The sequence below is a fragment of the Theropithecus gelada genome, chromosome 15, assembly GCF_003255815.1.
Source record: "Theropithecus gelada isolate Dixy chromosome 15, Tgel_1.0, whole genome shotgun sequence".
NCBI classification, from domain to species: Eukaryota; Metazoa; Chordata; class Mammalia; order Primates; family Cercopithecidae; genus Theropithecus; species Theropithecus gelada.
The window spans coordinates 7,539,377-7,564,771 of NC_037683.1; the positions used below are offsets into that span (position 1 = coordinate 7,539,377).

Genomic DNA, 25,395 nt, shown 5'->3' on the forward strand with positions numbered 1-25,395 from the left:
GCCATTTACATGTCATCTGTATTGTCACATGAAATGCACATCCATAACAGGTGACTTGGAAACGACCTATTAGGTCACACGGAGTCCGGCCCCTGGGGGCCAAAGCCTCATCGATGCCCACGGGCGGTGGCCAGCGCTTCCCTTGGGCTGTGGTGGTGCAACTGGCCTCCCCAGCGGAGAGTCAGCTCACACCCCAGGCCCCTTAGCTCTCTGACAGCAGCTCCCAAAATGCAATTGAGGAACCAGTGGTTCCTTGGGTGTTAATAGCTGTTCCCCAAGAAAAGGGTTCTGTGGTCAAATAAGTTTAGAAAACATGGGTTAGGCCGGGCGCGGTGGCTCAAGCCTGTAATCCCAGCACTTTGGGAGGCCGAGACGGGCGGATCACGAGGTCAGGAGATCGAGACCATCCTGGCTAACACGGTGAAACCCCGTCTCTACTAAAAAAAAAAATACAAAAAACTAGCCGGGCGATGTGGCGGGCGCCTGTAGTCCCAGCTACTTGGGAGGCTGAGGCAGGAGAATGGCATGAACCCGGGAGGCGGAGCTTGCAGTGAGCTGAGATCCGGCCACTGCACTCCAGCCTGGGCGACAGAGCGAGACTCCGTCTCAAAAAAAAAAAAAAAAAAAAGAAAACATGGGTTAAAGAAGGTTTAGCAAGAAGCTTTTCTGCAGGACTCGTCAGAGCCTTGACGGCAATAACGGCCTTTGTGAATGTCCAACTTGGGGACAGAGGGTGCAGCACTTCCCAAAGTTATTGAACCACAAAACCCTTTTCCCCACAAAGCATCTCGCAGGCTGGTGTCCCACGGGGCACCCGTTGGAAAGTGCTGCCCTAAGCTGTCGATGACCGTTCATGGCAATGGCACCTGCATCAGGCAGTAGGTTGGGGGCACTCTGGCAGGCGTCGTGCTGTGGCATGATGAGCACAGCCAAGAACTCAACAGTCATGACGATGAAAAGATGAGACTCGGCCCCTCCCACCATCCTGGTTTTTGCTGTACCCAGAGCAGAAGCTAAATAGGGCTGTCCCCACGGGTGGGTCCGGGCCGCCTAGAGAGGAGACTTGGAGTCCAAGCAAAGGGGCAAGAGGCCTGGCACTGCCAAACACGCTTGTCACTGGGAGGGGCGGCCTGGGTTCGCTGGCCTCCAACCAGGAGGGGAAGACGGGGTGGGGGTGGCCGCTCCAACTCCTGGTGGCTCTGTTCAACCTGTGCCTGCCACCTTGCCACCCCCTACCCCTTCTCTAGGGCCAGCCCTGCCCCCAGAGCCTTGCATGGGTCGGCGGGCGCTTCACCAGGCGGAGATGAGCATCTGGCAGGTGCTGGAGGGCATCCAGACCAGCTCCACCAGGCGGAACTGGAGGTAGCCGATGACGAAGCCGGAGAGGACGTCCGTGACGTGGTGGCGGCCAATCATCACGCGGGACAGGCCCACGCAGAGGGCCCAGAGCACCAGCAGCACACGCAGGGGCACCGCCAGCACCAGGTGGCTGAGGAAGAACTTGGACACCATGGCGGCGCGGCTGGCGTGCCCGGCCGGGAAGGCGTAGACGTCCATGGTGAGGTAGTCCAGAAGGCTGGGGCTTGTCTCGTATGGGCCACGCCGCTTGATGAGCTTCTGCACGCCAGCCACTGTCACGACGTCCAGGAGCAGGGCTGTTGGGGGCAGACAGAGGCCCCCGGGCCATCAGGGCCACCAGCCCGCCACATTCCCCCACCTCATCTCCCCTCCCTGCCCCTCATTCCAGTCACTCAGCCACGCTGACCTCCAGGCACGGTCTCGCCTCAGGCCATTGCCCTTGCTGTCTCCTCTGCCTGGCCCGCCCTGCCTTCCCGTAGCTACTCCCTTTAGCAGAGAAGCTTTCCCTGACCACGCTGTTTATAAAAGCCCCCGCCACGCTCTCTCCCCTCACCTTGTTTTTCTCATGCCCTGATGTAATATGCCTTTTATTTCTTTGGTTTTTTTCTTTATTCTTTTCTTTTTTTTTTTTTTTTTTTTGAGACAGAGTCTCACTTTGTCACCCAGGCTGGAGTGCAGAGGCGTGATCTGGGCTCACTGGAACCTCCGCCTCCCAGATTCAAACGATTCTCCTGCCTCGGCCTCCTGAGTAGCTGGGATTACAGGCACCCGCCACCACATCCAGCTAATTTTTGTACTTTCAGTAGAGATGGGGTTTTGCCATGTTGGACAGACTAGTCTCAAACCCCGGACCTCAGGTGATCCACCCTCCTCGGCCTCCCAATGTGCTGGGATTACAGGTATGAGCCAATGCGCCTGGCCTCTTTTTCTTTTTTTTTTTGATACAGGGTCTTGCTCTATTGCCCAGGCTGGACTACAGTGACCCGATCTTGGCTCACTGCAACCTCCACCTCCTGGGTTCAAGCAATTCTCATACTGCAGCCTCCCGAGTAGCTGGGATTACAGGCGCACACTACCATGCTTGGCTAAGTTTTTGTATTTTTGGTAGAGATGGGGTTTCTCCATGTCGGCCAGGCTGGTCTCCAACTCCTGGCCTCAGGCAACCCGCCCGCCTCAGCCTCCCAAAATGTTCACCCATTACAGGCGTGACCCACTGTGTCCAGCCCCATTCCCATTTTTCAAAAGTTGAAGCAGAATTTACATCACGTACAGCGAACCATTTTAGAGTACACGGTTCAGTGGCATTTAACACATCCCAGTGTCGGCAGCCACCTCCTCTCTCTAATTTCAAGACATTTCATCATCCTAAAAGAACGCCCTGTACCCACAAAGCAGCCACTCCCCATCCCCTTCTCTCCAGCCCCTGGAAACCACCAATCTGCTTTCTGTCTCGGTGGATTTGCCTCCTCTAGACACTTCATGTAAATGGAATTAGACAGTATGTGACCTTTTGTGTCTGCCTTCCTTTCCTTAGCGTAACGTTTCCAGCGTCCACCCATGTGGCAGCATGTGTCAGCACTTCATTCCTTTTCATGGCCAAATAATATTCCATTTATGAATGGACCAGTATTTGTTCCTCTCCTCTTTCTTTTTTCCTTCCTTCCTTCTTTCCTTCTTTCTTTCTTTCTTTCTTTTTTGAGATGGAGTCTCGTTCTGTTGCCCAGGCTAGAGTGCAGTGGCGTGAACTCAGCTCACTGCAACCTCTACCTCCCGGTTCACGCGATTTTCGTGCATCAGCCTCCTGAGTAGCTGGGATTACAGGTGGGCGCTGCCTTGCCTGGCTAATTTTTGTGTTTTTTGTAGGGACAGGGTTTTGCCGTGTTGGCCAGGCTGCTCTCGAACTCGTGACCTCAGGTGATCCACCTGCCTTGGCCTCCCAAAGTGCTGGGATTACAGGCGTGAGCCACCGTGCCCGGCCTCTTATTTTTTTTTTTAAGATGGATGTCTCTGGCTGGGCACGGTGGCTCACACTTGTAATCCCAGCACTTTGGGAGGCTGAGGTGAACCTATCACTCGAGCTCAGGAGTCTGAGACTAGCTTGGGCAACACGGCAAAACCCTGTCTGTACAAAAAATACAAAAATTAGACATGTGTGATGGCGCACACCTGTAGTTCCAGCTACTCAGGAGGCTGAGGTAGGAGGATTGCTTAAGCCCAGGAGTTTGAGACCAGCACGGGCAACATGGCAAAACCCCATCTCTACCAAAAAAAAAATACAAAAATTAGCTGAGTGTGGTGGTGCACGCCTCTCATCCCAGCTACCTGGGAGGCTAAGGTGACTGAGTGAGACCCTGTCTTAGAAAAAAGAGAGAGACACTTTGGGAGGCCAAGTTGGGTGGATCACGAGGTCAGGAGATGGAGACCATCCTGGCTAACACGGTGAGAAACCCTGTCTCTACTAAAAATACAAAAAATTAGCTGGGCGTGTGGCGGGAGCCTGTAGTCCCAGCTACTCGGGAGGCTGAGGCAGGAGAATGGCGTGAATCTGGGAGGCGGACGTTGTGGTGAGCCGAGATTGCGCCACTGCACTCCAGCCTGGGCGACAGAGCGAGACTCCGTCTCAAAAAAAAAAAAAAGAGAGAGAGAGCGAGCGAGCCTCTTTCTGTTGCCCAGGCTGGAGTGTAGTGGTGCAATCATAACTCACTGTAACTTTCAATTCCTGGCCTCAAGAGCTCCTCCCGTCTCAGCCTCCTGAGTCACCAGAACTACAACTGTGCCACCATGCCCAGCTAATTTAAAATATATTTTTTTTTTACAGATGGGCATCCCACTTTGCTGCCCAAGATGGTCTCAAATTCCTGGCTTCAAGCTATCTTCCTACCTCAGCCTCCCAAAGTGCTGGGATTCCAGGTGTGAGCCACTGTGCCCGGACACAATTTGTTTATCCATTCATCTGTTGATGGCTATCGAGTTGTTTGCGCCTTTTGGCTGCTGTGACTCACGCCGCTATGCAGGTGTGTGCAAGTGTTCGCCGACTGCCTGTTTTCAGTTCTTTCGGTAGATCCCTAGGAGTGGAGTCGCTGGGTGGCAATGACAGTAACTCTGTGTGTGACTCTTTGAGGAACCCCACTGTTTTCCCCAGCACCTGCACTGTGCCATCCCCACTTTACAGAGGACAACATGAACCTTTGGAGCTCAGGGCACTCAGACCTGATGCTCTTGCTTTCTGGAATGTCCCACTCTTTCCCAACCCACCACCTCAGGGACCTGCCTCTGCCTTCCAGACAGCTCAGGCCCTGAAGGGTTCAGTCTCAGCATCTGGCCTGTTTCATGGCTTTCCCCCCTCCCCGCAGTCACTGAGGCATCTGTTGGGAGGTGAGGGTTCGCCGTCTGTGGCATGAAGTTATCACTTCATGGAGGCAGGGCCCGTGCCTGTTTGTTCAGAGGTTTTTTTCCCCCGGGGCTAGAAACAGAGCCACGTCTCCAAACTTAGTTGAGTTACTGGCCTGAGGCTTATAATCAGCAAGGTGGGCTCTTTTCTTCCTTTTCTTTTTCTTTATTTTTTTGAGGCAGAGTCTCACTCTATCACCCAGGCTGGAGTACTGCAGCGTGATCTTGGCTCACTGCAACCTCCACCTCCTGGGTTCAAGCGATTCTCCTGCCTCAGCCTCCCGAGTAGCCGGGGACAACAGGTACCTGCCATCACGGCAGGCTAATTTTTGTATTTTTAATAGAGATGGGGTTTCGTCGTGTTGGCCAGGCTGGTCTCGAACTCCTGACCTCAAGGGATCTGCCCACCTCTGCCTCCCAAAAAGTGCTGGGATTACAGGCGTGAGCCACTGAGCCTGGCCTTTCTTTCCCAATTTTGAAAACACAGGGGAGACCTGGATCTCCATCATGCCTCTGCCACCACCCTGCTGTGTGGCCTTGGGAAGTTGCTCTGCCTTTCTGTGCCATGAGAGGAAGGCACCATGCCAGAACTCCAGTTTCACCCAGCTGATCTGAGTGGCACCCATACAACCAATGTGGGGGTTCTGGGTCAACCCTCCCCACCATTAGAAAGGCCTTTGGTGGCCAGGCGCGGTGGCTCAAGCCTGTAATCCCAGCACTTTGGGAGGCCGAGACGGGTGGATCACAAGGTCAGGAGATCGAGACCACCCTGGCTAACACGGTGAAACCCCGTCTCTACTAGAAAATACAAAACAATAGCCGGGCGAGGTGGCGGACGCCTGTAGTCCCAGCTACTCCGGAGGCCGAGGCAGGAGAATGGCGTAAACCTGGGAGGCGGAGCTTGCAGTGAGCTGAGATCCGACCACTGCACTCCAGCCTGGGTGACAGAGCAAGACTCCGTCTCAAAAAAAAAAAAAGGAAAGATCCTTGGAGGTCACACCCTCTGACCTGGGGGTGGGGGTGGCATCGGCAGGCCAGAGAGCACTCCCAGGGCAGATGCAGAGTCAGCAGGGAGCCTGTGCCCCTGCCCCCTGTGCTTCCCCACCTCAGGTGACCTTGGCGACACCAGTGAGGTCACAGCCCCTGCAAGCCCTGCTTCAGGGACAGTGAAGACAACACCCGCAGTGTAGCGTGGTGGCAAAGCTCACAGGCGTCACAGCCAGAGACCCGGCTGTGAGTTCCAGCCCCGGAGCCTCCCAGCTGCGTGACCTCAGGGAAACCACCTAACTTTCCTCACCTGTGAGACGAAGCTCATGGACACCCACCTCCCAGAGGGGGCCCGGCACCGTGCCTGCAGGCTGACTACAGGGTGACAGGTTTCGCCGGGACAGAGGGGTTTCCTAGGACGCAAGACATATGGTGCTAAAGCAGGGAGGTCCCAGCAAACGATTGAGTTGGTCCCCCCAAGCGCCTGGCCCACCAGGAGGGTTGGATAAAGGTGGGGGTCATGACTCGGCGACAGTTCAGTGCAGCTGGATGCAGGGAGCTTCCCTAGAAAACTTTTCAGTGTTTATCAGAATGGTCAGCTCTTGGCAAAAATGGAAACAAACATCTAAAACAAAAAGACGCAGCAGATGCTGTTCACTGCAGAACATTTACAACACAGAAAACAAAAGTTAAAGTTGAAATCACCTGTAATCCTGCCCCTCAGTGGTAGCCATTGTTCCAGACCCTTCCATCCATCTATAGAGCATAGTTTTGTTTGTTTGTTTGTTTTAAGACTGAGTTTCACTCTTGTTGCCCAGGCTGGGGTGCAATGGCGTGATCTCAGCTCACTGCAACCTCTGTCTCGCGGGTTCAAGTGATTCTCCTGCCTCAGCCTCCCGAGTAGCTGGGATTACAAGTGTGTGCCACCACGCCCGGCTAGTTTTTCTATTTTTAGTAGAGACAGAGTTTCTCCATGTTGGTCAGGCTGGTCTCGAACTCCCAACCTCAGGTGATTCACCCACCTCAGCCTCCCAAAGTGCTGGGATTACAGGCGTGAGCCACCGCACCTGGCCTTTGGAGCACGGATTTAATAAAGCTTGTAACATGGTTTACATATGTTGTTCTGCTGCCTGCTTTTGAAAGTCTTGCCCCATCACATACCCCCGATCCCCATGCTGCAGGGGTGAGGCACTGTGGCGCACCTAACCGTCCGTGCCAGGCAGTTAGACTGTTCCATATCACACAGTCCTCCCCGGAGGACTAGAACTTCAGGGCTTCCCCTTTTCCTACCCACTTCAGGGTTGCTGCTTGTAGTCTCGTCTCTCTGTTTGGGGTTTGCACTGTGGCCTCTCCTGGCCCCTCTCATTAGCCACAGGGCTGGCTGGGAGCCTCGCACCCTGGAAGTGCCTGGCCAGCACAGGAGGGGGCTGAACAGGTGCACAGAGGAGCTGCCTGGCCCGAGGAGGGTGGGGCCTGAAAGCCTGGAGAAAACCTTGCTCTACCCTTGCCTGCCAATTTCACAGCAGCTGTCCCCATGGGCTAGGTCTTCCCAGGAGGCGTGTGGCTGGCCAGCTCGTGTGCTGGCCATGCCGGGATTTGGTGCCATCTGAAGCCTGTGGGAGGTCACAGTTCCAGCAGGAGAGAGGGACTGGGGAATGCCAGGTCCCCAGGGCAGGTGGGAGCTGGATGGAGGTGGCTGTGCTGACCTTGGCATGCCGCCGCCCCATGGAGCAGCTGAGGAAGCCAGCTCAGGGGGGCCAGCTGGTCCTCTCCAGCCCAGGGAGCCCTTCTTATCTGCAAGCCCCGCTGCTTCCCCAAAAATGGGCTGGCGACAGGCCCTCTCCACCTGGGGACAGGAGGCAGTTCATGGGGAGGGGGTTAAATCTGAAGGTTCTGGAGTCACAGGTGGGGTTCAAGTCTTGCTGACTGGGGCTGTGAGGAGGGGTCCTGGTGCTTCTGGCCTGGGGGTTGACCCTGCTAATTAAGAACAAATTCTGGCCGGGTGCAGTGGCTGACGCCTGTAATCCCAGCACTTGGGGAAGCCGAGGTGGACGGATTGCCTGAGGTCAGGAGTTCAAGACCAGGCTGGCCAACACGGTGAAACCCCATCTCCACTAAAAATACAAAAAATGTAGCTGGGCATGGTGGCGGGTGCCTGTAGTCCCAGCTACTTGGGAGGCTGAGGCAGGAGAATCACTTGAACCCAGGAGGCAGAGGTTGCAGTGAGCCAAGATTGCGCCACTGCACTCCAGCCTGGGCGACAGGGCGAGACTCTGTCTCAAAAAAAAAAAAAAAAAAAGAACAAGTTCCTTCCCCTCTCAGAGCCTTAGTCTACTCACCCATAGCAAGGGTGGTCCCAGGAGGAAATAAGCCAATGAACTAGGGGAAGTGTGGTGATTGACAGCATGCTGCTGCCATTACACTGCCCACAAGTCCTGGTCCTGCTTGGCCTGGGAAGCCGTGAGAGGCTCTGGTCCTGGAGGCTGGGGCACCATGCATGAGCATCGGCGAAGGCTTTTTCTCCTAAGGTCCCACCAGGTCAAAATTGTCTGGCCCAGGTTCCAAGACTTCCACCACCTCAAGGCAAGTAAGAGAGGCCAGGCCAGGCAAGGCCAGGGCCTCCCTGGTGGTGGCGGCTGGTGACTGGTGGCCAGCCAGGGTCTGGGTGCCCAAAGAGCTGCCAGAATCTGGGGTAGGAGGTGGTTAATGTAGACCGGGACTGGGCTCCATGGCAGGCTGAAATACGGCACCAACCACTGGAAGACATGGGCCATGTGTCCTACTGGCAACCAGGCCTTTAGGTTGAAAACCAGGGCTCGGCAGCTGATGGGTTCAAAATCTGCCTTTCGAGGCCAGCACAGTGGCTCACACCTGTAATCCCAGCACTTTGGGAGGCCGAGGCGGGTGGATCTCCGGAGGTCAGGAGTTCGAGACCAGACTGGCCAACATGGGAGAAAACCCATCTCTACTAAAAATACAAAAACTAGCCGGACGTGATGGCAGGCACCTGTAGTCCCAGCTACTCGGGAGGCTGAGGCAGGACAATCGCTTGAATCTGGGAGATGGGGGTTGCAGTGAGCTGAGATGGCACCACTGCACTCCAACCTGGGTGACAGAGTGGGACTCTGTCTCTAAATAAAATAAAATAAAATAAAATAATACAATAAAATAAAGTAAAATAAAATAAAATCTGCCTTTTGAGCACAGAGGCCCCCATGGACAGCTGCTGTGGTCAAGGAAAAAGGGAGGTGGAAAGGGTGACTTTACTAAGTCACCTGGGGGGTTCACTGGGCCCAGTACCTCACTCCGATAGGGTGGCCAAAGGCAAGGAGAGCTGGCTGCCTCAACCTCCCCACATGCCCCAGCTCTCTGCATAGGCTGTCAGGATCCATAGGCCAAAAACTAAGCTAGACCCAAACCTTCCTTTTTTTTTTTTTTGAGACAGTGTCTCCCTCTGTTGCCCAGGCTGGAGTGCCATGGTGCAAACATGGTTCACTGCAGCCTTGAACTTTTGGGCTCAAATGATCCTCCTGCCTCAGTCTCCCATGTAGCTGGGACCACAGGCACAGGCCACAACTGGCTAATTTTTTGATTATTTTTTGTAGAGACAGTGTCTCAGTTTGTTGCCCAAGCTGGTCTTGAACTCCTGAGCTCCAGTGATCCTCCTGCCTCAGCCTCCAAAAGTGCTGAGATTACAGGTGTGAGCAACTGTCCCTGGCTCCTTTCAAATTTCTAGCAGCAAAATATTGTTTTTACCAATGAAAGCATACAGACTCGGTGTATGAAACAGACGTGGCTGAAGCTGGTGTGTTGTGGGGGTCATCTGGAGCTCCCCTGGCTGCCAGGGAGGCCTCTGTGGGTGCCCACGTCTCATGATCTGGAAACTCCATCTATGGCTTGAACGAGTTCCATGAAGTTCGTGTGTTGGAAACTGAATCCCCAATGCAACAGTTTCGAGAGGTGATCAGGCCGGCTGCGGTGGCTCACGCCTGTAATCCTAGCACTTTGGGAGGCCAAGGCGTGTGGATCACCTGAGGTCAGGAGTTTGAGACCACCAGCCTGGCCAACATGGTGAAACCCTGTCTCTACTGGAAGTACAAAATTAGCCGGGCGTGGTAGCACATGCCGGTAATTCCAGCTACTCAGGAGGCTGAGGCAAGAGAATTGCTTGAACCCAGGAGGCGGAGGTTGTGGTGAGCTGAGATAGCGTCATTATACTCCAGCCTGGGCAACAAGAGTGAAACTCTGTCTCAAAAAATAATAAAATAAAATAAAATAAAATAGCGATAGGCCATGGGGGCTCTCCCCTCATGAATGGATGAATGCAGGTATCGGGGGTGGTTCCTGACGAAAGGGTGAGTGTGGTCACCTCCTGCCCTCCCAGGCATGCACTCCCTTGCAGGAGATGCAGAAGACACAGGGAGCAAGGAGGCCCTCACCAGATGTGGCCCCTCAACCTTGGACTTCCCAGCCTCCAGAACCATGAGCCAAATACACTTCTATTCTTTATAAATCAGTGCGTGGTGTTCTGTTACAGCAGCATAAAATGGACTAAGACGCCCCACAGCTGGGCCTTTGGGAAGCTGTGGCTATTTTGGGCTGGTTCCCTCTCTTCAGGCCATAATGAGAGGGAGGCTCTGCCCCTTTTCTGCCCTGGGCCCTGCGGGGACAATAGGGGCCAGCCTGGCTGTCCAGCGGGTTGACCCACCCAGCCTGTGCCTGGTTCACTCATTTTTCCACCTGCTTTTGGGCACCACTGGTTCTTGGGTATTTCAGGCGTGTGTCAGGCCTGGCACTGTGAACTAGGCTGGCAGGGTCCCCTATGGCCAAGCAGGACGGTGGGCAGTAAGCACATAGTGACACAGAGTGTTACTCTATCACAGGTGTGATGGGGTGTGTGGCTTTTTGCCCTCACCATGCTGCAGCCATCTGGCCAGGAGGGTTGTGAATGGAAGAGGCAGTGGCCTGCCACCCTCAGACCACAGGGCGACTCTCCAACAGAGCCGTGGCCTCCCACCCCACTCTGCCCTCTCCTGCTGCCCCTGCAGGGCCTCTCTCCCTCCTCCCGCGCGGCCAGGCCTCCGTGTGACTGCGATTCTGACACTGTCAGCGCATCATCTGGTGCCCAGAAATAGAAGCAAATGGCGCCATCACTCAAGGCTGATTTTGCCCACATGGCCCTGTCCAGTTGACCGACCTACATTCCCTTCTTGACTCAAGGAGGGCAAGGAGACCCCTGTAGGGGGAAAGGTCCGCCCAGCAGGAGGCTCAGGGGCAAGAGCTGGGGAACTGGTGGGAGCTGCACTGCCCGGGACCTGCTATGTGAAACGTCTCAGGGAGGCCCCTTAGCCTCCACTGGCCTCCACTCACTGGGATCACCCAGGGTGGTGGCTGCGCACTCAGGCTCCAGAACGAGACCAGCTTCAAGGTAGGCCACTTGTGGACAGCATAACCTCGCTGTGTCTATCCCTCAGAGCTCCCTGCCATGGATACACTGGGATGACAAGGGGCGTGCTCTGATGCTTGTGTGCAGCAGCCACTGGGTAAATGCACCCCCGGGACCCCGTCAGAGGACACCAGGGCTTGGCCCCACCACCCCTCACACTCTTCCATTCCAACCAGCTCCACTCTCAGCTCTTTTCACAGGGTTGGGGCCTGAATGTCTGACGCTCCCGTGCAGGAAGCACAGCTGTCCCTGAGGCCCTGCTGTCCTAGAGGCTTCCTGGCCCTCAGAGGGCAACAAGAACCCACCTCAAGGCCCACCCTTCTCCCCTAGCCCAGGTCCCTCGGGGCTGGTGGTGGCCAGGGAACCAGAGAGCCGGAGGCTCCCAGAAACCAGGCAGGAGCCAGGGTTTTCTTGGAAAAGAGCTGCTGCCATGCTGGAAGATTTGGAATCATCTCCTCCTGAGGCCTCTGAAAATCAGAACGTCACTTGTCTGCTGGCAGCTATGTGCACGGGGGGAAGAGCGGCAGCTGGGGTGACCTAGTGTGGCCCTTTGTGGCGTTGGGCTGCTTTCCCCCTGAGGACGCATTCTGTGGGACCAGCTTAGAGCAGGGCAGGGTCTCTGGGGAGTTGGGGCTAGTGGGGTAGGGGTGGGAGGTGGAGGCTGTGGGCTCAGCTGTTCTAAAGCAAGGGGCAAAGACGGGGCTTCCGGGATGCCCTGCAGGCTGTGAAAGGCTGGGTTTGTGGGCAGACGTCTCTCTCTGGCTGGGTTGGGAGGAGGGGTCCCGGTGCTCCTGGGCTGGGAAGTCGATCCTGCTTCTCATCCCCCATTCTGGCTTCTGGAAAGCTGGGCGCCAGCCATATGCTGCCCAAGGGGTGTGTAAATCGTTCTGAACTTCCTGAAGGGCATTTGGCTTCGGAATCAGAAGTCTCCTCCACGTGTCTCCCTTGGACTCAGCTCTTCCCTTTGCAGGAGTATCTCCTTGGGAAATCGTTAGGGATGTGGGCCATGATTCATGGCCCGGGATGTTCACTGCAGCATTGTTTATAACACCGAAAACGTGAAACAACCCAGCGCCCTTCAAGAGACAGACGGGACAAACCGTGGCCTAATCTAGACACCAGAGCACGCTGTGGCCGCGGTAGATGATAAGGCCCATATGTATTTATAGGCCCGCTATATCAGAGAGCCGTGGGGTATGTTAAGTGGAAAAGGCCGCTTATAAAATAGGATTTCCAGTAGGATGCCATCTTCATAAAATAAGATATGTATGTAAACAAATGTGCTTATATGCAGACAGAAAAATCTAGAAGGCACTGCTCTAAATGCTAACAATGCTTCTTGCTGGGTAGGAGGTTTAGGGGTGATTTTTACCGTCTTTTTGTAATTCTGCACTTTAAAATCTTTCTTGCCACAAGCACGTATTATTTGTGCACATTTTTAAAAAGTTATTTTTACAGGCCAGGCGCCGTGGCTCACACCTGTAATCCCAGCACTTTGGGAGGCGGTGGCGGGATGATAGCTTGAGCTCAGGAGTTCGAGACCAGCCTGGCCAACATGCTGAAACCCCGTCTCTACTAAAAAATACAAAAATTAGCCAGGAGTGTTGGTGGGCGCCTGTAATCCCAGCTACTCAGGAGGCTGAGGCGGGAGAATCACTTGAACCTGGGAGGCAGAGGTTGCAGTGAGCTGAGGTTGTGCCACTGCACTCCAGCCTGGGTGACAGAGCGAGACTCTGTCTTAGGAAAAACACTAGCTGTGCTGGTGGGCAATGCTGAGCCAGACCCTGCCTACTGGCACCACAAACCATTGCATTTCTCTTGCACCCGCTGTGTGGACAGCTGCCAGGGCAGTGTATTAAGGGTTGACCTGGCCTGAGGGTGGCCAAAGGCCTCCCTGAGGGACTGTTGTACTGAGCCCCACTGAGATGCTGAGAAAGGAGGCTGGGGAGGGGACCCCTCTACTTCTGAGGAGGTAGTGTGTGCGGTCTCCCACAGAAGAGTATCTAAGTGAAGATTTGGGATCAGCTTAGATATCCCTCAGTTAGGAACAGGCTAGACAAGCCTCGTGCAGAGGCTGTCACCTCGATTGTCCCTGAGAGCAACAGCCAGAGGGCAGGGGATGGGGGAGCTGCCAGAACAGATTATCTGGAGCATCTGAACCCCTAATGCTTGGCGCGAGGGACATGGGGGGTCCAGACCAGGATTCCAGGCGGGAGGGCCACAGCTGTGAGAGTGAGCCCAAACCAGGCAAAACACAACCTGAGAAACACATTACGCGTTAGCATATGCACGGGGAAAAATCCAGGGACACCTGACCCAAGCTGCGGCAGAGGCTCTTCCTGGGACAGGATTTCAGGGAGAGGCTCACTTTCTTCTTGATCTAGCCTTGTAATGATTGCATTTTTTTCTTACTATAAGAATGTGTAGGCCGGGCACCATGGCTCATGCCTGTAATCCCAGCACTTTGGGAGGCCAAAGTGGGCGGATCATCTGAGGTCAGGAGTTTGAGACCAGCCTGACCAACAATGGTGAAACCTCATCTCTACTAAAAATACAAAAAATTAGCTGGGCATGGTGGTGCACCCCTGTAATTCCAGCTACACAGGAGGCTGAGGCAGGAGAATCGCTTGAACTCAGGAGGCAGAGGTTGCAGTGAGACGAGATGGTAACACTGCACTCCAGCCTGGGCAACAGAGTAAGACTCCGTCTCAAAAAAAAAAAAAAAAAAAAGAATGTACAATGAAAAGGCGCCCAACATCACTGATGGTTAGGGAAATGCAAAGCAAGACCACAAAAAGGGCCGGGTGCAGTGGCTCATGCCTGTAATCCCAGCACTTTGGAAGGCCAAGGCAGGAGGATCACTTGAGGTCAAGAGTTTGAGACCAGCCTGGCCAACATGGTGAAAGCTCATCTCTACGAAAAATTAGACAGGCATGGTGGCAGGCACCAGTAGTCCCAGCTACTTGGGAGGCAGAAGCAGGAGAATCGCTTGAACCTGGGAGGCGGAGGTAGCGGTGAACTGAGATCGCACCACTGCACTCCAGCCTGGTGACAGAGCGAGACTCTGTCTCAAAAAACAAACAGACAAAAACCCCCAAAATAAAACAAAAAACAAAAACAAACAAAAAATACCCAAAACCGGCCGGGCGCGGTGGCTCAAGCCTGTAATCCCAGCACGTTGGGAGGCCGAGATGGGCGGATCACGAGGTCAGGAGATCGAGATCATCCTGGCTAACACGGTGAAACCCCGTCTCTACTAAAAAAAATACAAAAAAATTAGCCGGGCGAGGTGGCGGGTGCCTGTAGTCCCAGCTACTCGGGAGGCTAAGGCAGGAGAATGGCGTGGACCCGGGAGGCGGAGCTTGCAGTGAGCTGAGAGCCGGCCACTGCGCTCCAGCCTGGGCGACAGAGCGAGACTCCGTCTCAAAACAACAACAACAACAACAACAAAAAAACACCCAAAACCACAAAAGATACCACTTCACACCCATTAGAAAGGCTCTGATTGAAAAACCAGATAATGAGTGTTGGCGAAGGTGTGGACATCTCGGAGCCCTTGGGGGAATGTAAAATCACGCAGCCGCTATGGGCAACAGTAGGACAGGTCCTCACACAAGTCGACATAAAATTACCCTGTGATCCAGAGGCCCGCTTCTGAGTATACAACCAAAAGAACTGAACGCAGGGGTTCAAGAAGATGCATATACATCTGTGCGCACGGCAGTGTTACTCAGAGCAGCTAAAAGGTGGAAGCAACGGAAGCGTCCATGGGTGGACAAATGGATACACGAGGTGTGGTCCATCCTGTAACTGAGCACTATTCAGCCTTAGACAGGAAGCAAATGCTGGTGCCCGCTACAGCATGGATGGACCTCGAGGATATCATGCTAAATGAAATCAGCCAGTCACAAAAGACAAATACGGTACGATTCCACTTACGTGAGGTCCCTAGAACAGTCGAATCCACAGAGATGCAGTGTAGAATGGAGGTTGCCAGGGGCTGGGGGAGGGGGAGTGGGGAGTCAGTGCTTAATGGGGACAGAGCTTCTGTTTTTTAAAATGAAAGATGGAAAGAGTTCGGAGATGGATGGTGGTGATGGCTGCAGAACAGTGTGAATGGACTCAGTGCCACTGAACTGTGTACTTAAAATGATTATAATGATCAATTTTATGTGATGGATAGCTTATCACAATAAAAAAAAAGACATAAAAATGTAGTTTTCATGGCCAGGAGTAGTGGATCACTCCTGTAATCCCAGTACTTTGGGAAGCAGATGCAGGCGGATCATGAGGTCAGTAGTTCAAGACCAGCCTGGCCAACATGGTGAAACCCCATGTCTACTAGAAATACAAAAATTAGCCAGGTGTTGTGGTGGACACCTGTAATCCCAGCTACTCGGGAGGCTGAGGCAGGAGAATCACTTGAACCAGGGAGGAAGAGGTTGCCGTGAGCCGAGATCACAGCACTGCACTCCAGCCTGGGTGACAGAGCGAGACTTCGTCTCAAAAAGAAAAAAAAAAAAAGTAGTTTTCATATTCAGGAAAATCTCAGTAAAGATACTTTTTTTTGAGACAGAGTCTCACTCTGTCACTCAGGCTGCAGTGCAGTGGCACGATCTAGGCTCACTGCAAGCTCTGCCTCCCAGGTTCATGCCAGTGAGCCGAGATCGCACCACTGTACTCCAGCCTGGGGACAGAGCGAGACTCTGGTCTCAAAGAAAAAAAAAAAAAGAAGAAAAACATACTTTTATAGGCCAGCGTAGTGGCTCAAGCCTGTAATCTCAGCACTTTGTGAGGCCGAGGTGGGTGGATCACCTCACGCCTGTAATCCCAGCACTTTGGGAGGCCAAGGTGGGTGGATCACCTGAGGTCAGGAGTTCGAGACCAGCCTGGCCAACATGGCGAAACCATGTTGGAGAATGGCTTGAACCCAGGAGGCAGAGGTTGCAGTGAGCCAAGATCTTGCCACTGCACTCCAGCCTGGGTAACAGAGAGAGAGACCCTGTCTCAAAAACAAACAAAAAGATACTTTCATAAAGGACACAGATCAGGGAACAAGACTGTAGGCATTTCCCACCGCAGGACAGGCCCATGAGGAAACAAGGATGGGTTTAGTGAACCAGGATGGGCCTGGTCACCTGTCACCTGTCACCTGGCTCCCTTCGGATCATCAAGCTGGGTGCTGCGTGGGAGGGAGAAGGAAGGGGACAGGGTGGTCTCAAGGCATCTAGAGCTTGGAAGGTACCTGGCAGGAGGCTGGTCCTGGACTTCTGACAATGATGAAGGTGATAATGATGATGATAATCATTGCTACTTAAGCGTTAACCAACATCAGTAAGTGCCAAGCACTTTACGTGAGATTCATCAGGGAGATTTCCCAACAACCCATTTGACAGATGAAGAAACTGAGGCTCAGAGAGGCAACGTCACTTGCCTGAGTTCCCACAGCAGGGCTGGGATTTGCACCCAGCTCCTGCTGCCTCTGGAGTCCAAGCTTTTGCCTGCTGCTAAGACCCCTTCTGGCTCTGAGCTTTCTGGAGTCTTGACAGTGTGCACTAGGGGAGGGGCAAGCAGGGAGGGCATGGGACTGACTACCATGCAGGAGCGTGCGGAGAACTTCCCCGGGCCCAGCAGGACCCTCCCTAGGCCTTGTAGCTGCAGCTCCCATTTCCCAAGCTCCCAAGTCTGCCTCTTCAGAGCCAAGTGGAACCCAGATCCCAACCACAAGCTCGGAGGTCTTGCTCCCAGCCCAGAGACTGCCCCAGGAGTTGGCTCAGTGCCATGGGGCCAGAGCATGGGCAGGGTTAGGCAGGGCTCCCTCCCCCTTCAGTACTGCAGTGATGTCAGCCATCGGTGGGACATGTGTGGCATGGCACCCACCATGCCAAATGTTTTACCAGCTCCCTTCAGATCCCTGCCACAGTCCCCTCAGTCCCCAGATAGGGAAACTGAGACTCAGAGACAGGAACTGACTTGAGCAGATGCATACAGCAAGTAACGGTCAGAGCAGAGACCTGGACAAAAGCCAGTCTGACCCCAGAGCCTGTGCTCCAGGGTTGAAGGGTGCCCTCCAAAGACAAAAGGACAGATGGAACCCGCAGCCCGCACTCAGTGGGTGGTCTGCTTTCCTGGGACAGGGGACCTTGGGACCGTCCCTCCTGGCAGGTCAGACCAGAGCAGCGGGATTAGAGCGTGCCTTGGCCGTTTGCTGCTGTTTACTCCCACCAAGCCGAGGGCTGAGCTGGCATCCCCACGGAAGGACCTTGGGGTCCCCAGACCCATCCGGCCTGCTCTGGGCCTGTGCTGAGTGCCCGCCTTGTGCCAGGCCCTATGTCCCCATGATCTCAATACCTGGATAGAAGTCAGTCATCCTCCTCCCAGACCATTCCCCTCCTCAAAGCACACACGCTCCAGGAGTGCAGTGAACATGGGTGATATGACCGATCTACAGCCCCATGGTGAGCAGCAAGGAGCGGGGGGGTTTGCAGTCACAGGGCCTTGGATTTACTTCCTGAACCTACCACTTATAGCTGTGTGGTGGGCAAGTTGCTTGAGCTTTCTGAGCCTCAGTTTACTCATCTGTAAAATGGGCACATTAATGTTTACCTTGAAAGGTCATCAACAGCTTTTTTTACATCATAAAATACAGGCCGGCCGGGTGCAGTGGCTCAAGCCTGTAATCCCAGCACTTTGGGAGGCCAAGACGGGTGGATCACGAGGTCAGGAGATCCAGACCATCCTGGCTAACACGGTGAAACCCCATCTCTACTAAAAAAATACAAAAAACTAGCCGGGCGTTGTGGCGGCGCCTGTAGTCCCAGCTACTCGGGAGGCTGAGGCAGGAGAATGGCATAAACCCGGGAGGCGGAGCTGGCAGTAAGCCGAGAATGCGCCACCGCACTCCAGCCTGGGCGACAGAGCAAGACTCCGTCTCGAAAAAAATAAATAAATGGCCGGGTGCAGTGGCTCACCCCTGTAATCCCAGCACTTTGGGAGGCCGAGGCGGGCGGATCACGAGGTCAGGAGATCGAGACCATCCTGGCTAACACGGTGAAACCCCGTCTCTACTAAAAATGCAAAAAATTAGCCGGGCGAGGCGGCGGGCGCCTGTAGTCCCAACTACTCGGGAGGCTGAGGCAGGAGAATGGCGTGGACCCGGGAGGCGGAGCTTGCAGTGAGCCGAGATCGCGCCACTGCACTCCAGCCTGGGCGACTAAGCGAGACTCTGTCTCAAAATAAATAAATAAATAAATAAATAAAAATAAATTAAATAAATAAATAAATAAATAAAATAAAATACAGGCCGTTCATGCCATTGTCTTTGGTACATAACAAAGCTCACTAAATGATGTTTTTAAAGTTCTTAAAAATGTCTATCGGCCGGGCGCGGTGGCTCAAGCCTGTAATCCCAGCACTTTGGGAGGCCGAGACGGGCGGATCACGAGGTCAGGAGATCGAGACCATCCTGGCTAACACGGTGAAACCTCGTCTCTACTAAAAATACAAAAACTTAGCCGGGCGAGGTGGCGGACGCCTGTAGTCCCAGCTACTCGGGAGGCTGAGGCAGGAGAATGGCGTGAACCCGGGAGGCAGAGCTTGCAGTGAGCTGAGATCCGGCCACTGCACTCCAGCCTGGGCGACAGAGCGAGACTCCGTCTCAAAAAAAAAAAAAAAAAAAAAAATGTCTATCACTTCTGTTCAAGGAGGAAGGCATCTCAAATCTTCCTCTTTATCCTGTGGGGCATACACCTTTGTGCCCATAGCAGCTGGCTGCTGGAATGAGCCTGAAGCCTTATCTTAACAAGTAAGTTGCAAATTTTTCAATGTTTGGGGGCAGGGGAAATGTTCTTAAAAGCAAACATTCCTGTAAAAAAACCAAATCAAAGCAGAGCTATTTTACTTGGTGATGAGAGGCAGCTTGCTTGCATACCTCCTACCTGGGGGAGCTCACCCCCTTACTAGAGAATCCACTGACTGTGGGTAAGTTGAGATGCACCTCCTTTCTTCTCTGATCCTCCCCCCGCTGGAAACTTCACACAGTCTGAGCTGGTTCCCTCTCCCTCTCCTCTGAAAATGCAAAGCAAAGCTAGAGTTGCTCCCAGTTCTGCTCCTGGCTCCATCACTGACTAGCTGCCCGATCTTGGAACCATCGTCACTCCATGCCTCAGTTTCCCCCTCTTTAAACGGGAAATAATAACAGCACCAAGCTCCATGGGTTACGGTGAAGAGCCGAAGTAATGATATGGTTTATGCAAAGCCCTGGAATGTGGTAAGCGCTCAACCAATGACAACTTCATCACCTCCCTCGTCAAATGGGGAAGGAAGATGGCAAGGAGGAGATGGGGTCAAGGGAGCAGGGTTGAGAGACAGACTCGGGCGTATGCCTTCCCACCCCATCTCTGACAGCAGGCAACCTACCTCTCTAACTCCCAACAGTCTTCTTAAGCCACGTGGTCCCGTGTGAAACTGTTGATAATGAGAGCAGATTCTGCCCCTGGAAGCGCCTGGCCTAGTGCCTCGGCCACTTTGCTCTGTCCCTCCCTCCCATGCCCGTGGCACGGCACCTGGTCTGTGTGTCAGCCGGAGCCGGTGCAAATCTCAAGCCCCGAGGCTGCGCCAGGTTGCTTTATTTATAGGAACCTCAGTTTCCTAATACGTAAAATGGGCATGATAATGGCACCAAGCTCGTGAGACTGTTTATTCAGGAGTAAATCATAAGTTATTGTAATGTAAACAATTTAGTAATAAGAACAAGAAAACTGGCCAGGCGCGGTGGCTCATGCCTGTCATCCCAGCACTTTGGGGGGCCAAGGCGGATGGATCACCTGAGGTCGGGAGTTTGAGACCAGCCTGGTCAACATGGTGAAACCCCATCTCTACTAAAAATACAACAATTAGCTGGGTGTGGTGGTGGGCACCTGTAATCCCATCTACTTGGGAGGCTGAGGTAGGAGAATTGCTTAAACCTGGGAGGCGGAGGTTGTAGTGAGCTGAGATCACGCCACTGCACTTCAGCCTTACAGCCTGGGAAACAGCACGAGACTCTGTCTAAAAAAACAAAAGGAACAAGAATACCTCGAAGGTGGCAGACCCAGCCATCTCCTGCATGAAGTATCCGATGGTTTCTGCCTCCCTGAGTCCCACCCACAGGGCATGGAGCCTCCAGACTGAGACTAGAGTGAGGAGATACGTTTTTATTGTGACTTCCTCTGGAACCTGTGTTCTCTGTGGTCCAACCCAACGCCCTTTTGGAACCGAGACCACTTGTTAACGTTTACCTCTCCCGAGACCTCCACCTCACATGTCCCCCAAATGATGGCCACACTGGGAAAGACAAGGAAATCGATGTGGGCCTGGCATGGAGGATGGAAGTAGAGGTTCCCGGGGCACCTTGGGGACCTGGCGGTGCCCGAAGGGTGGCCTGGACGGGGGCTGGGTGTCACCTCTGGGTGGAGGGAATGGCTTGCCCCCACATGGGTCCCATGTGGCACCTGGCACAGGGCGGTGCTAATCTGCAAGACGCTGGTGGCAAAGACTTTGGAAACCAACAACTGGTCCCCCGACCGCTTCTCCAGTGACTCCCCCTGGGAAGGAGCAGGGAAGAACTCCAGGGGGCTGTGAGTGGGTGGCAGTACCAGCTGGACCCCCTGGATCCCCAGACCCTGCGGGAGAAGCCTGGGCAGCTTGCCGGGTTCCCGAACCGAGGCGGGAGGTGCTCATGGGCAGCTCACGGGCACTGCCTAGCTGGGAGCTGTCAAGGAGCAAGGACCCCAGCCGTGGGGCAGGAGTCAAACAGTGACACCCCATTCCAGGACGCCCACCAGAGCCCTGACCATCTCCCTTGAGGCCACCGCCTCTGGCCCAGCCTCCCCTCAAGCCGCCTCTGGGAGCGGTGCCTTCTGCCCAGCAGGCCCTCCTCACAGGGCCGCACTGGCCTCTGCCTTCATTTGGCACGTGGCTGGGGAGCCTCGTCTATGCATCCCTGGCTCTCGCTCCCCACACTGGAGCCTGCCCGTTTCTGGGGCACCCTTCCTGCCTAACCTCATTAGACCATCCCAGCCGGTTTCTGAGGGCTGTGCAGGTCCTGGCCAGGGTGGGGCTGGGCAGGCCGGTCTCCCTCCCGAGGGGCCTGACAGCGAGTGACGGGTGGCAGGCACACTCACCCAGGAGCAGATTCATGAGCACCTCCTGTCCGGCCAGTGTGCTGCTCTTCACCAGGCAGAGAATGGTGCCTCCGATCCAGGGGATGCCGTGGCCCGTGATGCCGATGAGCTTGACCATGGAGCGAGCACTGGCCCAGGACGCCGCCCGGCCGGCACACACCCCCAGCCGCTTGGACATACAGATATCGATGGCCAGCAGGGAGTTGAAGGCGATGCCCTTGAAGGAGGGGTTCAGCTGCATGCAGTCCTCCTCTGGCAGCTGCTGTGACTGGCGTCGCTCTCGGGCCCCGTCACCAGCAGGTGGGGGCTGTGCCGAGGGGCCGGAGGCCTTTCTGCCGGAGCTGCGGGGCTCCGGGCCCCCCTTGGGGGGCTGGTTCAGGGACAGGAACTCAGCCCGGTTGAGGACGTTGTTGCGGTCCCTGGCGCGGGCCCGGCTCTGGGAAGCTGGCATGGTGACCTCGCTCACCCCGAAAAGGCCGACGCCAGCCCGGCTCCAAGGGCCTTCTCCCCGAAGACAAGAGCTGCCCCCAGAGCCGCCACCGTGGCTGCCTCCCTGCCTTCTCCGCCGCAGCTGTTAAATATAGGGTGGAGAATTGCACATGGTTGTTTATCTCCGCTGCCACCCGGCTCCAAGGGGACGTCAGTGCCAGCCGGGCAGCCAACCGAGCCCTCCAATGCCGGGCCTGCACCAGCGGAGCCTCCGGGAGGTGAGGAGTCCACAGCTGCGGCCTGGCTGCCTCGGGCCTGGGCTATTTAAATCGGCCAATGGCTCATCCCTGGGCTTGGGGGACTCTGGGAAATGTAGTCCTCCGGCTGCTCTCGACTCTGCAGTGGCCTTGGCCTCTGACAGGGCAGAGGTGGGACCTGGGCTTACCTTGTTTTTACCAGCTTCCCTCTGAGCCGTCCAGACCCCTGCAAGCCAGGCCTGCCTGCCCCAGCGGCCTGGCAGCTTGGACCTGGTTCTGTAAACTGGACGGTGTTGCTCGGGCCGAGGCCTCTTTGGGCACCAGATAGAGTGAACGACGTCATTGACAGCATCATCCTGGGTCCCTGGGGTCAGGTCCAGCTCCTCCCTCTGTGACAGCATTCATTAAGCTGGCAGGTCTTTTTTTAAATCAGTCTTGAATTCAGCTTCAGCGCATCACAGTCCAATCAAATGACAATCCGTGAGCTCTGATTTCCATCAGAGGGAGGGGTAATGAGTCAGCTGGTAACGGATCGCCTCTTGGAGGTTGCTTGCTCTACCTGGGACTTTGTAAAGGACAGGAGTGTGACAGCAGCTTCAGGCAACCTGTAAATAGTTACCGAGCGCCTGGCGCTGTGTCAGTGCTGGGCACACTGCAAAAAGCTCACAGTTCAGCGGGGATGGAAAGAAGGACACGTGTAAGTGGTCACCAGTGTGCAAATGTGTGGCAGGATCCTAGAAGCGGGGCTCTGGGAGCTCTGGGTCTGGTCTGGGAGTCATGGACGGCTCCCCCCAGGAAGGAAGAAAAAGGGGGGAGCCCCATTCAGGGAGAGCTCGCCTTGCAGGAGGCCCCAGGAGGCCCGTGTGGCTGCATGGGGCCCAAGGGTCGAGAGGCTGCAAACCCAGAACGCAGACCCAGAGGGCACAATTGAGGATTCGGAATGTGAGGTAGGGATCCCTGCTCCCACCTGGGCCACCTGTGGGAATCCAAAGTCTCTACAGCCCTTTTAGGGCTGACTGGGCCTGGGCTCGATGGGGGAAGCTGCCAGTTTCAGCTGACCAGAAGAGTCAGAAGCGAGCTCCTCTGTCTCCTGATTCTGGGTGCCAGCGCCTGTCTGCTCAGCCCAGATGAAGGCAGGAGGCTGCAACTTCTCTTCCAACCATGGAGCCCGCCCATGGTGCCTCAGGCCCACCTAGAGCCTCCCAAGAACAGGAAGCTGCCCTGGGAGGGACTGGGGGTTCCCTGGCCACGGGGAACAGGCACCCAGGCTCTGAGTCAGACAGATGGGGCTCTGCCCCGCCATCAACCAGCTGGGAGACCTTGAGCAAGTCACTTGGCCTCCCTGGGCCTTGGTGTTTCCACCTGTCGCATGAGAATGACAGTGTTCACCTCCTAGGGCTCTCGTGAGTCTGGGTGAGACCGTGTTTGTGAAATGCTGAGCTGGGTCCCTGCCGCAGAGTGGCTTAGGAATCGATTTCAGCCCTGTGGGTTAGGAATTGATTTCATTTGACAAACGAGGCACAGCCCTCTCTTCCTTTTGAGTGCCCTCTTCAGAAGGGCCCAACCCTGTGGTCTGGCCTCCTCCCCATCCCTGGCAGGGAAGAGGCCAGAGGCCAGGAGCCCTCAGTCTGGGGTTCCCTGCAGACGCCCTGGCTGGGTCCAGCTGGGCTAGAGCAGGCTAGACCTGCCTCATTCCCCCCTCTTCCTTTCCAGCGTGCTCCACCCGGACTGTGCGGCCATAGAGGGATGTCATGGCCGCAGGACGTCCTGCCATCTTGGGTGCAGCAATGATGACACGCACTGCTTCATCCCGGACTCCAGACAGCTGGAAACAGGCGCACGTGGAAGTGTGTACGCCAGGCACGGATATTGAGCGTGTACAAGTTCTCTGTGTGCTGAGCTCCCTATGTGTTCAGCTTACCGACAACGTCTAATGACAGTCCTGTGATGCAGCTGTGATATCCCCATTTACAGACGGGGAAGCTGAGGCTGAGGGGGTGAAGGCCTCCAGCCAGGAAGCTGAAAAGAGAAGGGGTCTGGCTCCTAAGTGGTCCCTATGGGACGTGGCACGAGGGCCACTGGACTCAGATTCCTGGACCACAGGGACCTGATCTGCTCATCTCTCCACCAAGCACTCACCCCACTCTCCCTGGGTGGCCTCAGGAGGGGCACAGGAGCCCGGCTCAGACAGGGGTTATTAATAGCCAGAGGTTGTGTCAGCATTTCGTCTGGCCGGAGCTGCTGGCAGGTTCTGAGAGCCACATTGGGCCTCGCACTGGTGGGGCCATGGGATCTGATTTGGCTTCTGCCCAGCGGTAGTTAAGACGTAAAGTCTGGGGTAGGATGGCCCCAGGTTCAAACCCTGGCTCAGCCACCTCCAGGCAAGTTCTTTCACCATTCCAAGCCCATTTTCCCCTTTGAGGACTGGCAAGAAGATTATGTGAAGGGCTCTTTCTGTCCGTGATGATTTTGGTGACTTCCTCCAGGACCCTGAGACCCGCTCCTCTCCTTTGTATGGTGGGGTGACTCTGTACACACTCTCAGGTAGCTGAGAATCAAGAGTGAGTAAGCAAGCTTGGTGGGCTAACCTGAACCACCTACTGTAGCACCCAGACACCGGGAGGCAGGATGGGACCACAGACACTCCTGGTTGTCAACCCACAAGCCTTTATTTTTACTTTTTTTTTTAAGAGATGAGGTCTCCCTATATTGCCCAAGCTGGTCTCGAACTCCTGGGCTCAAGTGATCCTCCTGCCTCCTCCTCCCAAAGTGTTGGGATTACAGGCATGAGCCACTGTGCCTGCCCCCTACAAACCTGTATAAGCACCCACCATGAGCCGCACAATCCCACTTCCCAAGAGACTGAGAATTAATTCATCCATTCATTCACTCATTCATTCAGTGCTTTTATTGATCTCGTCCTCTCATTGATCTCGCAGTCTAGTTGGGGATACAGGACACACATCCACAAAATAATTAGCCCATTTATAAAACAGTACAATTTTACCAATAACCTTATTTTTTCTTACTATATATATAAAAGTGTTACATACTTACTGCAATAGATTCAGCACACGCGGTTGATATAGGTTTCATCCTACCACCCAGTGTTAACATGAGGGTGATCAAGATATAAAGGGAATCTCACTTGTCTGATTTCCAGTTACTAAAATATTTTGCATCAACCAAGCATTACTTTAATAATTAGAAAACAATATATACTAAATAAGCTATATCTCTATATATCACATATATGCAACGTACACAAAAATATGCATTTTAAAATTATTATTATTATTTTTTGAGACAGGGTCTCACTCTGCTGCCCAGGCTGAAATGTAGTGGCATGATCTTGGCTCACTGC

The 25,395-nt window shown here is 54.6% G+C and overlaps 1 protein-coding gene across 1 annotated transcript; it reads right to left on the reverse strand.

Annotated features, from left to right (window-relative positions):
- On the reverse strand, nt 1-22,699 carry PLPP7 (phospholipid phosphatase 7 (inactive)). The gene is made up of 3 exons (XM_025360737.1): nt 21,346-22,699; nt 635-1,655; nt 1-313 (listed from the first exon to the last, which is right to left on the reverse strand). The coding sequence occupies exons 1-2, from the start codon at nt 21,794-21,796 to the stop codon at nt 1,291-1,293; spliced, it is 816 nt and encodes a 271-aa protein (XP_025216522.1). The 5' UTR covers nt 21,797-22,699; the 3' UTR covers nt 1-313; nt 635-1,290.
- Between the last annotated feature and the right edge of the window lie 2,696 nt (nt 22,700-25,395).